Raw genomic sequence first — 17,564 nt, 5'->3', positions numbered from 1 at the left:
TGACCTTAGAATGGACTTGTCTTGTGGTAAGATAAAGTTTATCCTGTGCCCAAGGAACAAGGAAGGTTCATTGGAGTCAGAGAGGATCTTTATTACTCAAATGAATGAGTCCGGAGCATATAACTATGATCCTAAGGGATTTGGATTTGAGGACTGGAAATAACTTTGGACTAGGAGCTAAGACCCAGATTCTAATTCCTCTATCGACATCACCTACTAACTGTGAACTCGACCTTTCATAAACTCTGTGGCCAGTGTTTCCCAAAGTGTAGTCAGCAGTTCATCTGCATTAGCTTCTCCTTAAGTTCTTTCTGGACCCTAAGCCCTGACTCAGTGGACCAGAAGACTGGGACTGTGATCTCTTCAAATTGTTTAACTTCGATGAACCTCTTTTTCTTCATCTGTAAAAAAAAAAGGGATTTATTTGCCTTGTATCGTTGGTTTGAGGATTAAATGGGATAATGGATAGAAAGCACATGGAATCTAGCAGGAACTCAAGTGCCTTTTTTCCTCCCTCAGAGTATAAAATCACCATGGTCCAGAGTAGTTGAAGGATACCGAGAGGAAGGGTAGCAGGAAGCCCTTTCTCACTCAGGAAGTGTTTCTCCAGAAATGTGTGACTGTTACATAACCCGCTGGACTCTCTTATTGTTTGCTGTTAACAGTTACGGGCCAGAAGTCTGGCTTAGTGTTCTTCATGCTGCAGTGTGTTGGGATATAGTTGTACATCATGTACTCACAAGTCAGATCAAATTATTCTTCTGTCTTTGTGATTATTTGGGCTGGAACTCAAACCACATCACCACCTGCAGTTTTACCAAGAGAAAGGCGAGTGTGAGAGATGAGTGTGTGCATGTGTTATGGGTGAGTTTTTTAATATATAAAGCAAAGAGCTTTTGAAGATGCAAGTATTATGTTTTTAATGTCCCTGACTAATAAGTTCAATTGATTGATATCATCCAGTAACCTCAGTTAGATTCTAATTAACTAACTATAATCGTCACTTAACAGGATTCTCTTGGTTTGTTGGCAGTTTTTGGCTTTACCCTCATCAGAAAGATGGAAGTTAAAAGGACACACCCATTTCTAGGAGTTACACAAAACCCTCTTCCAAGAAATGTCTTGACCCTTCTACAACTTTAGCCACAAGGCATGTGAGATTTGGTATCTGGAAAGATGGTTTGAGGCTCTGAGAAGTCCTTAGTCATCAAAGAAAAGTTCTATTATCTTTGGTATAGTACCTAAGGCAAGGCAGAAGATTCTGGAGTTTCAGAAATATTTTCAACTGTCAAGGCTGAAACTAAGGGAGTTCTAGTTAATACTTGGTTTTGTGGAAGAACACATCCCCCTGTTCCAAGAATGAATAATCTGATTAAATGAGGTGTTACCATGTCAGATTTTCTTGGTTAAAAATACATAAGGCTCTCATGGTTGGAAGAGACCTTAGTCCCTTTCTTCCTACCGACCCACAGCTCAACTCTCCCTCCCTACCCACTCCTAGTCTAGGCCCGGGGCTAGCAAGCCAATCTTGTCCACCACCTCTTTTTCTAAATAGTTTTAGTGGAACACAGCTACTCTCATTTGCTTACAAATTGTTTACGGCTTCTTCCATGCCACTATAGACTTGAGTAGCTGTGAGAGACTGTATAGTCTGTGAGGCTTAAAATATATTTACTCTCTGCTCTTTACAGAGAAAGTTTGCTAACCCCTGCTCTAGGCTAACTCCTCTTTAGTATCTCTGGTGCTGAGTAGTTCTTCAGTTTCCAAAGGATCTGCTTTGGACCGCTCTTTTAGAAAATTCTTACTTACACTGAGCCAAAACTCTGCTTTTCTGTAGCATGCCCCTGCTGGCCCTAGTTCAGCTTTAGTATGTGGGATCACCCAAAATAAATCAAATCGTTCTTCTGTACATTAGCCTCTTATATCTCAGAACACGACAGTCATGACTCCGGGCAAAACCTCACTAAATCCTGGTACCACTGGATTTCAGGACCCTTTACACCACCAGACCTGAGCACAGCACTCCCGTGTGATCTGGCCAGTGTAAAGCTGAACTGGAGTCCACCGAAGTTTTCTAGGTGCCAAGAGCAATAGGAAGAAGTCATGTCTGCATTCTACATGCTTGGAGACCTTGGAATATAACCCAAAGAACACAGACACGTTCGTGAGGGATATGCACTCTCCACTTAAAGCAAGAATGATGCAACTTCCGGGCCCTACATTCCCATGGTACATGTCTGTGGTCTGGGTGGTTGTGAAACGTTTTTTTGTTTCGTTTTGTTTTACTGGATTTGGGTACAAAAGGAAAACAGTCACTTCTGTTTCATCAGAGAAGGTGGTGGCGTTCTGTTAATCGTAGACACAAGTGGAAGGTTCTAACTTTCTTGAGGGTCGGCCCTTATGCCATGTACTTCTTTAAGCCCCGTTGTTGAGTAAAGTGACTTGCCTTGTCTTTTGTGCTCTGTCTCCCTGCCATCATCTCTCACTGTTGCAGAGTATTCCAGCAGCTTCTTAGTTTTCCTGCCTCTTATGTTTCCTTTCTCTGGTTGCTCTTCCTCATTCTTCCAGTTAAGGGCACAGCGATAACTATCATTTCTCTGCTAATCTGTTCTCTTCAGTGGCCCTCCATTATCAGTAAAGAAAATATTAAAAATGCTTAGGGTGGTGTTGGCTTTCCAGGACCACCAGACTCTTCCTTTCCTCTTTCTTTTCCACATTCAAAAAAGACTGTTCCACATTCTCTGAACCTGTCATATCTTCCCATACCCAGGTCTTGGTCATACTATGTGCTCTATAAGAACTGACCTTTCCTCCTTCTTTCCCCCAAACCGTATATCAAACCCTACCTTCTTCACTGTTCATATTCATTCAAGTTCATTTCTCTTTGTTGCTCGCTCTCTCTCCCCCTCTCCTACCCATCCCTAAAGGTTTGATTCTCTGCTTCAGTGGTCTAATAGCATATTGTGTCCCTATTATGGTGCTTATAAAAATCTGCTTTTTATTTTAGGGATATGTGTTCATGTCTTATCTCCCTGAATTGTTGTAAGCATTGTAAGTTGAAAGGAAAGTTTGGGTCTTGCCTTCTTTCTTTATCCCTCAAAGCATTTAGCAGAATTTGTGCTTGTTTTACTGAATACTATAGAAGGAGCTCATTGATTCGTCATGAACAGTGAAATAGCAAGAAGAGTTGAACTGGAAGTAGATGATTTTGAATCTGAGAGACTGGACGAATCCTGATACCTTTAACCGAAATTCAGAGGAGTTGCTGATGTGTGGTATGCGGTAAGACAAAGGACAAAATAATGCCTCTTTCATAGTGAAAAAACTAAAACTATGAATTGGAAATCTGGGGATCTTTCATAATGATAACTGTTTTCCCAGTTACGTGATCCCAGAATGTCCTTGGGCTGCTTTAGAGTCAATAACTATGTTCTTGACATGTGTCATGCAGAGAGTTTGGTCCTAGCTGCTCTCACACTTAATAATTGTACTTAATTCTCAAATCAGTATTATTAGCTTTGTTATTTTCCCTCTTATATATTTGGTTATTAAGGCTTAAGAGATGTTAAATTTGTCCAAGGTTGTAGAGCAAGAACTAGGACTATAACTTGGGTCTTTTCACTCTAATCTCAAGCTTTGCTTATCGCACTCTGCATCATCTATCTCATTCTGTTCTCCTTATTTCTCTGCCTTTGTGCCCCTTGGTTTGAGTTTTTGTTGATCTGAATTAATAGTGTTTCTTCTGCCTGGCTGGGTTATACCAGGAATTAGGCATAAAGTGAAATAAGTCAATTAGGCTAAGTGAAATAAGTCAGTCACAAAAGGACATATATTGTGTGATTCCACATATATGAGTAGTCAAATTCAAAGATACAGAAAGTCTAATAGTGGTTTTCAGGGACTGGGTACAGGGAGGAATGGGGAGTTAATGTTTAATGGATACAGAATTTCAGTTGGGGAAGATGAAAAAGTTCTGGAGATGGATAGTGTTGATGGCTCTACAACAGTGTGAATATATTTAATGCCACAGAACTGTACATTTAAAATGGTAAATTTTATGTTATGTTTTACCACATTGAAAATAATTTATTTTATTTTAATAAAAAGAAAACTAAGCCATAAGATTTGGACATTGCTATGCAGGTGATAGGGAGCCATTAAATTTTTGGATAGTGAAGGGGAATGACATGATCAGAGTTTTACTCTGATCGGAAGATTAAACTGGAATCATTGATAAGTATTAATTTAGGATAACTTAGGTTAGGAAGCTATGCAAACAGTCCAGACTATAGGTAACAAGCACTTGAAATAGGAGTGCAAAAAGGCAGGTATGATATGGGCTGTTATGAATGGTGTTGCAGTAAACATACTTTTACATGTATTTTGGTGAATATATGTACACAGTTATTTGAGGTAAGTACCTAGGAGTAGATACAAGGTCCTGAGGTGTGAGTATGTTCAGTTTTAGTAAACACTGCCATAGTTTTCCAAAGTGATTATACCAACTCACATTCATCCTAACAGGGTGTGAGAGTTTTTCCACATCCTTCCGCAAACTTACCATTGTCAGTCTTTTTCATTGGAACCACTCTGGTGGTTGTCTTAGTGTTACTGATTTGCATTTTCCTAATGAGTAATAAAGTTGAGATCTGTTTACATGTTTATCGCCATTTGGGTATCTTCTTTTGTGTAGTGTCTATTTAAACTTTTGCCCATTTTTCTATTGAGTGGTCTTATTCTTGCTAATTTATAGGCTTTTTTTATATGTTCTGAATATGAGTCCTTCATTGGATGTATGTATTGCAAATATCTCTTCTCACTTTCTTGGCTTGGCTTTTCATCCTCTTAACGGTGCCTTTTGATAACCAGAAATGAAGTTTACTGTAGTATAATTGATTCCTTTTTCTGTTGTCTTAGTACCTTTTGCATATTCGGGAAATCATTGCCTACCCCAAAGTCAGAAACATATTTTCCTTTGTTTTCCTCTAAATACTTTATTGTTTTATCTTTCACATTTGGGTTTATAATGTTCTGAAATTAATTTTCACATGTGGCGTGACATAAGGATCAAGAATCTTTCTTTTCCCATGGTTATTGAATTTACCTAGTGCCACTTATCAAAAGGACAGGTTTTTTTCTCCATAGCGCTGCCGTATCACCTTTTTCTTAAATCTAGTGATGATGTATGTAGGGGTCTGTTTCAGGATTCTTCTGTTCCATTGGCCTATTAGTCTATCTTTTAGCCTCTGCTTTTAGTCTTCTAAATAGACAAGGCTTTCCTCCTAGTGGCTAACGTTGGTTACACCCAAATGGCCGTGGTAGTGGAAGGTAAAATGTATTAGTTATTTATTGCAGGATAACAAATTACCCCAAAGCTTACTGGCTTAAAAGAGCAATAAATGTTTATTATTTCATGTGGTTTCTGTGATTCAGCAATTTAGGAGCAATTTAGTTTGGTGGATTTGGCTCAGTGTCTCTCATGAAATTGCAGTCAAAAGTGTCTATAGCTGCAGTCTTCTTGACTGGGGCTGACGGATCTGCTTCTAAGAATGGCTCTTTTTCATAGCTGTCAGGAGGCCTTAGTTCTTCACCTTGTGCATTCCTCCTTAGTACTGCTTGAGTGTCCTTACAACATGGCAGCTGATCCAAAGGAGAACAAGAAAGAAGCTGCAGTGTCTTTTATGCCTTATCCTTGGAAGTCACACACTTTCATTTATGCAGTATCCTATTGTTCATCCTTATTCTTTTTTTTAAAATAAATTTATTTATTTATTTATTTTTGGCTGTGTTGGGTCTTCGTTTCTATGCGAGGGCTTTCTCCAGTTGCGGCGAGCAGGGGCCACTCTTCATTGCGGAGCATGGGCCTCTCACTGTCACGGCCTCTCTTGTTGAGGAGCACAGGCTCCAGACGCGCAGGCTCAGTAGTTGTGGCTCACAGGCCTAGTTGCTCCGCGGCATGTGGGATCCTCCCAGACCAGGGCTCGAACCCGTGTCCCCTGCATTGGCAGGCAGATTCTCAACCACTGCACCACCAGGGAAGCCCTTGTTCATCCTTAATCTGAATGAGAGGGGACTACATAAGACTACACTGGGAAATGGATTCATTAGGGGCTATCTTGGAGGTTGGCTACTACACAGAAAAATTGGAGGGCTTCCCTGGTGGCGCAGTGGTTGAGAGTCCACCTGCCGATGCGGGGGACGTGGGTTCGTGCCCTGGTCTGGGAAGATCCCACATGCCGCGGAGCGGCTGGGCCTGTGAGCCATGGCCGCTGAGCCTGCGCGTCTGGAGCCTGTGCTCCGCAACGGGAGAGGCCACAACAGTGAGAGGCCTGCGTACCACAAAAAAAAAAAATTGGAGAAGCTGGCTGGTACCTTATTTATTTGTTTGTTTCCCCAAGGCAGAGACTCTTGTCTGCTATTACAGTGAAGATTTCCTAGAGCTGACAGGTAGCTCGGTAGGTTTAGAAATTCTGGTGACTCTTAGTTCACTCCCTTTTGTGCCCTCGTGCTCAGGGGTCTGAACTCTAAAGTTTATTTATATTTTCGTGTGATTCCTTAAGAGTCCATCTCCATCCCTGAGTGGGAAAGATTGAGGACAACTGGGTCTGGTTATAATCATTCGCCAGCTATGAACCTTTCTCTCCATGATCTTTACTCCTCTTCTGTGAACTTTCTAATTCTCTTGTGGATAAGTTTTTTTTAATTAAACTTTTTATTTTGAGATAATTTTGGATTCACATGTAGTCATAAAAATAACAGAGATCCCAAGTACCCTCTACCAGTTTCCCCCCAGTGGTAACATCTTCCAAAAACTGTGCTACAGTATCACAACAAAGATGTGTTACAGTCAAGATCCAGAACATTTCCATCACCACAAGGATCTTTCATACTGCTCTCCTATAGCCACACCCACTTCTATCCCAGTCCAACCCTCTCCTTAACCACTGACAACCACTAATCTGTTGTCCATTCCTAAATTCTGTCATTTCAAGAATGCTCTATAGGGCTTACCTGGTGGCGCAGTGGTTGAGAGTCCGCCTGCCGATGCAGGGGACACGGGTTCGTGCCCCTGTCCGGGAAGATCCCACATGCCGCGGAGCGGCTGGGCTCGTGAGCCATGGCCGCTGAGCCTGCGCATCTGGAGCCTGTGCTCCGCAACGGGAGAGGCCACAACAGTGAGAGGCCCGCGTACCGCAAAAAAAAAAAAAAAAAAAAAAGAATGCTCTACAGGTGGGATCACACATTATGTAACCTTCTGGGATTGGCTCTGACAACATTCAGCATAATTCTCTGAGGATTCATTCAGGATTTTGCATGTGTCAATACTTTGTTCCTTTTTTTATTGCTGAGTAGTGTTCTATGGTATGGAAGTACCACAGTTTATTTACCACTTACCCATTGAAGGACATCTGGATTGTTCCCGTTTGGAACTATTGTAAATAAAATTTACATAAACATTCATTTACAAGTTTTCGTATGAATATGAATCTTCATTTCTCTGGGATAAATGCCCAGGAGTAAAACTGCTGAGTCATATAGCAGTTGCATGTTTAGTTTTTTAAGAAGCTGCCGAATTGTTTTCCATAGTGGCTCTATCCTTTTAGAGTCTCACCAGCAGTGTTTGAGTGACCCATTTTCTCTTCCTCATTGCCAGCATTTTGCGTTGTTACAATTTTTTTTTTTTTTATTTTAACCATTCTGATAGGTCTGTGATAATATCTCTTTGTGGTTTTGTGTTTTCCGAATGGCTAATGATATTGAACACCTTTTCATGTGCTTATTTGCTATCTGCATATGCTCTTCAGTGAAATGTCTCTTCATGTCTTTTGCCCATGTCCTAATTGGTTTGTTTCCCTTTTTTAAACTATTGAGTGTTGGGAGTTCTTTATATGTTCTCCATACTCTCCTTTGTCAAATATGTGGTTGGCAAATATTTTCTCCCACTCTGTAGCTTATCCTTTTAGCCTGTTAACCGTCTTTTGCAGAGCAAAAGTTTTGAATTTTAATGAAGTCTAATTTATAGATTTTTCCTTTTATGGATTATGGTTTTGGTGTCTAGTCTAAGAACTCTTCGCCTAGCCCTAGATCCTAAAGATTTCCTCCAATTTTTTCTAAATGTTTTATAGCTTTACATTTAAGTCCATGATTCATTTGGAGTTCATTTTTGTATAAGTCCATGATTCATTTGGAGTTCGTTTTTGTATAAGGTGTGAGGCTTAGATTGACGTTCATTTTTCCCCCCCTATGGATGCCCAGTTGCTTCAGCACCATTTGTTGAAAAGGCCATCTTTCCTCCACTAAATTGCTTTTTCACCTTGGTCAGAAATCAGCTGAGCATATTTGGGTAGGTCTATTTCTGGGTTTCCTGTTTTATTCCATTGTTCCTATGTGTATGTCCCTTTGCCAGTATCACATGGTCTTGATTTCTGTAGCTATACAATAATTATTGAAATCTAGTGGACTTGTTTCCCCACTTTTATCTTCTTTTTCAAAGTTGTTTTAGCTATTGTACTTTCTTTGCCTTTCCATATATGTTTTAGAATAATTTTGTCTACATCCATAAAAACCCTTGCTGGGATTTTGATAGAAATTGTGTTAAATCTGAACATCAATTTGGAGAGATGTACTATGTTGTGTCTTCCAATCCATAAACATGGTGTGCCTCTCCATTTAGGTTTTTTAAAATTTCTTTTATCAGCATTGTATAGTTTTCAGCATACATGTCCTGAACATGTTTTGTTAGATTCACACCTCTTTCATTTAAAAAAAAAAAAGATTATAAATGGCATTGTGTTTTTATTTTCTATGCCCATGTGTTTATTTGCTAGTATACAGGAACAAATCAATTTTTGTATGTTCATCTTGTCAGGCATACCTTGGAGATATTGCAAGTTTAATTCCAGACCACCACAGTAAAACAGATACTGCAATAAAGCGAGTCATATGAACTTTTTGGTTTCCTGGTGTATATAAAGGTTATGTTTACACCATACTGTAGTCTATTAGTGTGCAATAGCATTATGTCTGAAAAACTATGTAATACCTTAATTTAAGAATATTGCTAAAAAATGCTAACCATCATCTGAGCCTTCATCAGATCACTGATCACAGATCACCATAACAAATATAATCATAATGAAAGAGTTTGAAATAGTGCAAGAATTACCAAAACGTGACACAGAGACACAAAGTGTGCAAATGCTGTTGGAAAAATGGTGCCAATAGATTTGCTTGACAGAGGGTTGCCATAAACCTTCAATTTGTATAATATGCAATGTCCACAAAGTATAATATAGCAACATGCAATACAATGAGGTACTCCTGTATTTTGTGACCTTGCCAGACTCACTTATTTGTCCCAGGAGTTTTTTCCTAAATTCCTTGGGATTTTTTATGTGGACAATCATGTCATCCAAATAGGGACAATTTTTTTCTTCCTTTTCAATCTGTATGCCTTTTTAAAAAGGGAGATACAGTTAATGTACAGTATTATATAAGATACAGGTGTACAACATAATGCTTCACAATCTTTAAAGGTTATGCTCCATTTATAGTTATTATAAAATATTGGCTATACTCACTGTGTTGTACAATATATCCTTGTAGCTTATTTACTTTATATGTAATAGCTTATACCTCTTAATCCCTGCCCCCTATCTTGCCCCTACCCCCTTCCCTCTCCCAACTGGTTACCACTAGTTTGTTCTCTATATCTGTGAGTCTGTTTCCTTTTTGTTATATTCACTAGTTTGTTTGATTTTAGATTCCACACATAAGTGATACCGTGCAGTATTTGTCTTTCTCTGACTTATTTCACTTAGCATAATGCCCTCTAGATCCATCAATCTCTATGCCTTTTATAACCATTTCTTGCTTTATTTCCCTGACTAGAACTTCAGCACTATGTTGAATAAGTGGTGAGAGCAGACATCCTTGCCTTGTTCCTGATCTTAGGGGGAAAGCATTCAGCCTTTCAATATGAAGTGTAATGTTGGTGTTGGTCTTCTGTTGATGCACTTTATCAGATTGAGGAAGTTCCCCCTCTCTTCCTATTTTTTTGAGTTTTTATCATGAATGGGTATTGAAATGTGTCATATGTTTTTTTGCATTGATTGATAGGACCATGTGGTTTTTCTCCTTTAGCTTATTACTGTGGTTGATTACATTGCTTGGTTTTTTTAAATATTGAATCAATTTCACATCTTTGGAATAAACTCCACTTGGTCATGTTATATAATTCTTTTTATATCTTGCTGAATTCTGTTTGTATTTTACATTTAAGTCCGTGATCCATTTTGAGTTCATTTTTGTAGGAGATTTTGTACAGATGTAAGAACAGTCCTGAAGAAGCTTTCCCCTTAAGAACATATTCAGGACTCAAGTTCCTGTATTCTCCTTGCATTACATGTCAGTACTCCAGCAGTAAATTTTTCATTTCTATATCATGGGGTACTTTCAAGCTGAAGTGCCCAGACTCCTTTATAAATATTTATTACAGGGTCCTGCACTCATCAAAATGAAGGGAACAAGATGCTGGAAAACTCATGTCATAGAGAATCCACAGCATACCTTTATCTTATTCTCTTTTCTGTAATCCTCTTTTTTGTCCTCCTTTCCTACTTTCCACTGTGAAAACTCAACTTTTTAAATTGCATTTATTAGTTTGAATAAATGAATACACTGATTGAATGAAAAAAAAAAATCAACAGATCTTTACTGAGTTCCCATATAGGCTAAGTACTCTGCCGAGTAACTGTTGGCCACACAGGACCCGAACATCAAGATGCTCAGAGCTTAAAGGGGAGGAAGACATATGAGCAATTGAAATGTCAAAGATGAGTGAAGAAATGCCACAGAAAGCACGGGTTATTAAGGGAACAAGGGACAGGAGCACCAGCTCTATGGGAAGTTAGTAAAGGCCTTCCAGGAGAAGTGATATTTAACCTGACACTAAGAAAATATAGGAATTTTCCGGATAGATGAGGTGAGGTGAAAGGCATTCTAGGAAGAAACGTCAGCTTGTGCACAGACATGAAGTCATGCAATTATGTGGCACATTTGGAGAATAATAAGTAACCTGTTATGCACCTGTAATTTCTGTAAGACCGGGAATTCATGCTGTATCCTCAGCATCTAGGATGATGCCTGTAGCATAGTAAGCACTAAATAAGTGTTTGTTGGATGGATGGCAGGAAGGAAACATAAATGAGACCAGGGAGATAAGAGAGGTTCAGTGATAAAGAGCCTTGCTTAGTAAATGCCTACCATGAAGATTGAAAGAGGAATAGGAGGAGATTTTACTCATCATCTACTTGGGAAGAAACAACAAATACTAAAATATCTGTAATATGTTGTGAAAAAGAAAAATGACATGACATGAAAAGTACATTAAAAGTGTTATGATGGTTCAGAGGAAATAGAGGTCCATTTCAGCTGAGGGGATCAGAGAAGTTGTCTTTGGAGCTAGACTCTTTGGAGTTGCTTATACTTAGTTCTGAATTGTATGGTTCCCCCAAAAACACATACGTGAAGTTGGATCAGAGAGTGTTGTGGCAGAAGAGCGATGTGAATTTGGAACTAGACTAGATGGCTTTGCCTGCTCTGTCATAAATTTATCAGCATTTTGTAGGCAGCCATTTATCAGCCTGCACCACTTCTTGTGAGCAGAACCTGACAGGCTCCGATGTTATCTGTAGCAAACACCTTTTTCTTGTTTATGAGAGTGTCTGCGTGTGTGTTTATGCTTGCACCTGCACACCAGTGATTTGAAGGCAGCTCTTTCTACAGAGACAAGCACTCAAGGGGGATACATCAACTGAAACACAAGCTTCAATACCTTTTAAAAATGCACCTTGCTACCCACACACTTTCATTATATGCCTGCACACACATACACACATGCACACAGAGTTCTGTAAGTAGTGGCCTGGGCAAGATTTTAGGTGACTATAGTAGATGGTACTTATATTTATTTCCTCAGCTCTATCCTATACCTTAATCTTCACTTCCACCATGGCTCATCAGGTACCAGTTATATCCCCATGACCTTCTAGATTCTGTAAGGAGTTCACGTAAGAAAATGATTCATTAATTAGTCCAATACATACTTATTGATAACCACCTTTGTGCCAGGCACTATTCTAAACACTGAGGATGCAGCATGGGATAAAAAGAACCAATCCCTGCCCTCTCGGAGTTTACATCCTGGGAGGTGGGTAGAATCGACAAAAATGTGCTGTTTTAGGTGGTGTAAGTGCTAGTGAGATCAGTATAGCAGAGTCAGCGGGAGAGTGTGAGGGTTGGGTGGTCAGGAAAACAGCCTGTCCAGTGATGTGACACTTGAATAGTGACTTGAAGGAAAAAATACGCAATGGGATTGTCTGGGGCAGGAGTATTCCAGGCAGGGGGAACAACCAGAGCAAAGACCCCGAGGCGGGATTGTGTGGCCAGTGTGGCAAGAGCAGAATGGGCAAGGTGGAGAGTGGCAGGAGGTAAGGAGAGCTGTGGGATGAGGGACTGTCATACTAGGCCCACTGGCCATTGTGAGGACTTTGGCTTTTACTCTGAGTGAGACAGAAAGCCAGTGGAGACTTGGTGCAGAGGAGTGGCATGCTCTGACTTGCACCAGCACCCGTGTTGAGAATAGATTGCAGGATGAAAGCATAGAAGCAGGAAGATGACCCAATGGTGGACTCAATCAAGTGAGTTAACAGTGGAGGTGTGGAGAAGTGACCAGGTCGTAGATGTAATTTGAACTGTTTGGACCGACAGGATTTGCTGTTGGGTTAGATGTGGAATGGGAAAGAAAGGAGTTGATGATGACATCAGGATTTTTGGTCTGAGCAACTGGAAGGCTGGAGCTGCTTGTAACTGAGATGGGAGAGATTGCAGGAAGAACAGGCTTGGAGGACGTCAAGAGCTCAGTTTTGAGCACCTTAAGTTTGAGATGCCTATTAGTGAGGAGTTGAATGTAAGACTCTAGAGTTCAATAGACTGGTCTGGGCTGGAGATATAAATTTAGGAATTGCAGCAGTTAGATGGCTTGCAAAGCTGTAAAGTGGAATAAAATAACCTAAGATGTGGGTATAGAAGGAGAAGAGTCTGAGAACCGAGCACTGGGGCATTCTAACATTTAGAGATCAGGGAGATGAGAAGGAACTAGCACTGAGTGAGCGCTGAAGCCAAGTGAAGAAAGTGCTTCAAAGAGAATGGAATAATAAACTGATATCAGATGTTGCTGAGAGATCAAGTGAAATGCAAATGTTGAAGTCTTTAAGACCTCTGTTGAGTTATTTTAGTGGGGGGTGGGGGGAGCTGGGGGAAGCCTGATTAGACTGCTTCCAAGAAAAGAATGGGAGGAGAGGAAACAATGATTAGTACTATAGAAAACTCTTTGAGGTTTTACCGTACAGAGGAGCAGAAAACTGGGCCATTGCTGGAAGGGAATGTGGGATCAAGTCAAGCTTCTCATTTTTTTTCTTGGTTGGGAGAAGTTGGGGTCCTGATGGGAATGATCCTAGGAGGGAGGGAAAATGCAGTGATTCCAGAGATACAGTGATGTCCACATGTAGGTGAGAGGGGATGCTCAAGTGGAAGAAGGTTGGCCTTAGACTGGGTGAACTGTCCATGCTCCCTAGTAACAAACTACTTTGCTACAAACGCAGACAGATTGGTAAATTTGGTGATGGAACATGTGTAGATTCTCTTTTGCTTGCTTGTATTTTCTCATACCAAAGAGTAGAGGTGTTGGAGGTTTAAAGAGAGGGAAGTTCGGGACTTCCCTGGTGGCACAGCGGTTAAGGATCCGCCTGCCAATGCAGGGGACATGGGTTTCAGCCCTGGTCCGGGAGGATCCCACATGCTGTGGAACAACTAAGCCCGTGCCCGACAACTACTGAGTCTGCGCTCTAGAGCCCGCGAGCCACAACTACTGAGCCCGCGCGCCTAGAGCCTGTGCTCCGCAGCAAGAGAAGCCACCTCAATGAGAAGCCCGCACACCGCAACGAAGAGTAGCCCCTGCTCGCCACAACTAGAGAAAGCCCGCGTGCAACAACGAGGACCCAATGCAACCAAAAAAATAAATAAATTTTAAAAATAAAATTAAAAAATAAAGAGAGAGAAGTTCAAAGACTGTTGCCAAAGAGTAAGAGAAAATCATGGACCAGGTAAATGTGGTAGGACTGTCAGGCAGCATAAGGGCTCACTTGAATTTAAAGTGAGAGCAGCCAGCGTAGTTGTATGATTTTCTCCAACTACATACGGCTGAATGGGAACAGGCAGAGTAGGTTGAGCATTAGACTTAGCCAGGGGTTGTGGTTTCCCAGATAAAGGAGAGGAATGGAGGAAAAAAGCAAGGGAATGATGATAATGATGGATCACAGGAGCAAGTTAGGGAGGGAGGGAAGTGAGGACAGGGATAGAAGGTGAGAGTGCAAGGTAGCAGGATTAACGGAGTGAAGGTCCCAGTAGGATGTAACGAATTGTGATGACAGTCTGATCCTTGGCATTTGCAGTGCTTTAGGGTTGTATACATAGTGCTTTGTGTGTGTTTGCATAGTATAAACCCTATAAGGTAGGTAGGACAGGCGGTGGTGATGTTGACTCTCATTTTATAGATGAAGCAGGATCCAAAGAAGTAAATAACTTTATCTAAAAATCACACATTAAGTCAGTGGTAAAGCATAGACTCAACCCAAGGCTCTGTTTTATATGTGATGTCTTTTTACCACTTTGTGAGGTGTCTGCTCACAGATTACTCAGTCTCATTGAAGAGATGGAATGTAGAAGACAACATAAGGGAATATGTAATCTAGTGTTAAATTCTATAGTATGACAAGATGTAAGGAGTTTATTCATTCAGTAATGTATATTGAGTACTTAGTGTGTGCAGGGCTCTATTATAAGTACTAGGGATATAGCAGTGAATGAGATGGGGAAATCCTGAAGTTATGTGCTTCAGAGAAGTTTTAGAAGGGTTTCTATGTGAGTTTTCCAAGGCATCATGATTTGGTAAAAAGCACAGGGTACTGAAAGTTAGGAAACTTGTTTCTCTGCTACTTGCTATGTGTGACATTGTTGCTTCAACTCACCATGTCTTATTGGGGGACCCCGTCCATAAACTGAGATGTTAGTTTTGCAAGTCCCACCCTGACTAAAAGGTGCGTCTGAGTCTGTATTCTAGCTTAATGGAATAATTGCTCTAAAGTGTTTTAGTCCTCATCAGACTTCCTGACCTAAAAAGTGGGAATGCCACACCTCATCTCATAGTGATAAGACCCTGTTTTCCATAGTGAAATGCTGCACTAACACGCATTCTGGTCATCCTTCATTTTTGAAACTCTGGGGAAATAAGAAAGGGAGATAGAGGCCATGCTCAGCCTGCAGGTGCAACAGTCCCCACCCTTAACCTGGTGACATCTGAGGACCTGTGAAAAGCTTTGAAGTAACTAATGACTTTCCACCCTCTTCCTACTCCTTCCTGTTCAGGCCTGGAAGAAACGCTGGTTTATCCTGCGGAGTGGGCGGATGAGCGGTGACCCAGATGTTCTGGAATACTACAAGAATGATCACTCCAAGAAGCCCCTGCGCATCATCAACCTGAACTTCTGCGAGCAGGTGGACGCAGGCCTGACCTTCAACAAGAAGGAGCTGCAGGATAGTTTTGTGTTTGACATCAAGACCAGCGAGCGCACCTTTTACCTGGTGGCCGAGACGGAGGAGGACATGAATAAGTGGGTCCAGAGCATCTGCCAGATCTGTGGCTTCAATCAGGCTGAGGAGAGCACAGGTATGGGAACAAACACGGACCTTTCTCAGAAGGGGCTAGGCACTTCCTGGGCGGGGCTGGGCACTTGGGGCTAGGATGATGGCCCTCATATTCCTTGAATCAGGAGAACAACCTGTAGCTAAAGGCTTTCCTCTGTGGCAGAGGAGTAGTAGGCAAAGGGTAAGAGTGTGAAGGGGTAGCCAAATATAGAGGGCCTCCTAACACTAAATATGCTCAAGTGGGAAACAGATATGTTGGGGTTATGATGAAGCTCGAGGTACTTGATGGTGTTGCTTCAAGTACCTCCATGCCACCACATTTCGCAGGTCCGCACCTTTCTCCCCTTCCCTCAGCTCTCTAGCTCTTTGTGCCCTGTTAAATGTCAGCCATCCCATAGGGCAACTCACACCTTTATCCCTTCTCTGATGCATCTCTGTCTGTTCCTGCCATCTATTTCAGACCATCCTGCACAGTTATCCTTGCCACTTTTTTTTGTCAGGGGGAGGTTTGGGATCCCTTGTGATTATTATTGATGTATAATCCAGTGTTCATTATATTTACTTGGGAAGGGACAGTCATGAGGGGGAGATTCTGATTTGTGTTGGGTTTTGTTAACCTTCAAAAAAAAAGAGTAGCTCAACTTTTCAAAATAAAAGTTTTAAATTGCAGAAACGCTCTTTGACATTTGTTGGGGCTCATCCTCAAGTCTGGGATGATTGAAGAGTAGGGTTTTTTTGAGGCAGATGGAGACCCTAAATTAGTAGTTTCCTGAACCTGGTTACATATCAGAAGTAGAAGAACATTTTTTAAATGCTGATGCCAAGGACCCATATCAAATCAGTTAACCAAGAACCTCAGGGGTGGGACCTAGGCATTAGTGTCTTTTGAAAACTTCATTCTAAGTAGCAAGGGTCTGGGGCTCAGCATCCGTTTTCTGTACGTAAATGAAGGCCTCATACAGTCTCTGATTCATATACCTGTTTTCTAAATTTTTTACAGCCCTTTAAAACAAAAACCATTCCTAGCTCATCAGCAACATCGTCCTCATCTGGGAATCTGTTAGAAATGCAAATTCTTGGGCCCACTCCAGACTTACTGAATCAGAAACTCTGGGCGTGGAGCCCAGCAATCTGTGTTTTGATCAGCCTGCCAGGTGATCTGATGTTTGAGAACCGCTGGTTTAGATTCTTGCTGCTCAGAGTGGGGTTTGTGGACCAGCAGCGTCAACCTCTCCTGGGAACTTGTTAGAAATGCAGAAGACTTCCACCCAGACTTACAGAATCAGAATCTGTGTATCTTTAAAACTTCTTATTCTGAAATAATGTTACAATTACAGAAGAGTTGCAAAAATTGTACAGCAAGTTCCCATATATCTTTCATTCAGCTTTTCCCTGACGTTAACATCTTGCTTAACCAGGTATAGTGGTCAAAACTGAGCAGTTAACATTGATTGGTACAGTACTATTCACTGCAGTGTATTGGGATTTCACTTGTTTTTCACCAGTGTCTTTATTCTGTTCAGGATTCAATCCAGGATAGCACATTAGATTTGGTAGTTCTGTCTCCAGGGCTCCTCCAATCTGTGATGACAGTTCCTCAGTCTGTCTTGTCTTGTCTGACCTTGACACTTTTAAAGAGTACTGGTTAGGGGGCTTCCCTGGTGGCGCAGTGGTTGAGAGTCCGCCTGCCGATGCAGGGGACACGGGTTCGTGCCCTGGTCCGGGAGGATCCCACATGCCACGGAGCGGCTGGGCCCGTGAGCCATGGCCACTGAGCCTGCGTGTCCGGAGCCTGTGCT

The 17,564-nt window shown here is 41.3% G+C and overlaps 1 protein-coding gene across 3 annotated transcripts in view; it reads left to right on the top strand.

The window, feature by feature from the left end:
- The window catches only part of GAB2 (GRB2 associated binding protein 2), a 171,835-nt gene that overhangs the window by 105,903 nt on the left and 48,368 nt on the right, over window positions 1–17,564 (top strand). Inside the window, exons 2-4 of one of the 3 annotated variants that reach the window (XM_022593916.2) lie at window positions 1,991–2,229; window positions 3,143–3,282; window positions 15,487–15,787. In XM_022593916.2, coding sequence (XP_022449624.1) covers window positions 15,526–15,787 — 262 coding nt within the window. In that variant the 5' untranslated portion in view covers window positions 1,991–2,229; window positions 3,143–3,282; window positions 15,487–15,525. Of the gene's footprint in view, window positions 1–1,990; window positions 2,230–2,269; window positions 3,283–15,486; window positions 15,788–17,564 lie in introns of those variants that run through there. The other 2 variants (XM_022593917.3, XM_022593915.2) reach the window with 2 other exon arrangements.

Source organism: Delphinapterus leucas, chromosome 7 (genome assembly GCF_059928025.1).
Source record: "Delphinapterus leucas isolate spDelLeu-1000000601 "Yukka" chromosome 7, BTC_Dleu_Yukka2, whole genome shotgun sequence".
Lineage (NCBI taxonomy): Eukaryota > Metazoa > Chordata > Mammalia > Artiodactyla > Monodontidae > Delphinapterus > Delphinapterus leucas.
The sequence above is the reverse complement of the archived record's forward strand: the minus strand, read 5'-3'. Positions and strand labels throughout refer to the sequence as shown.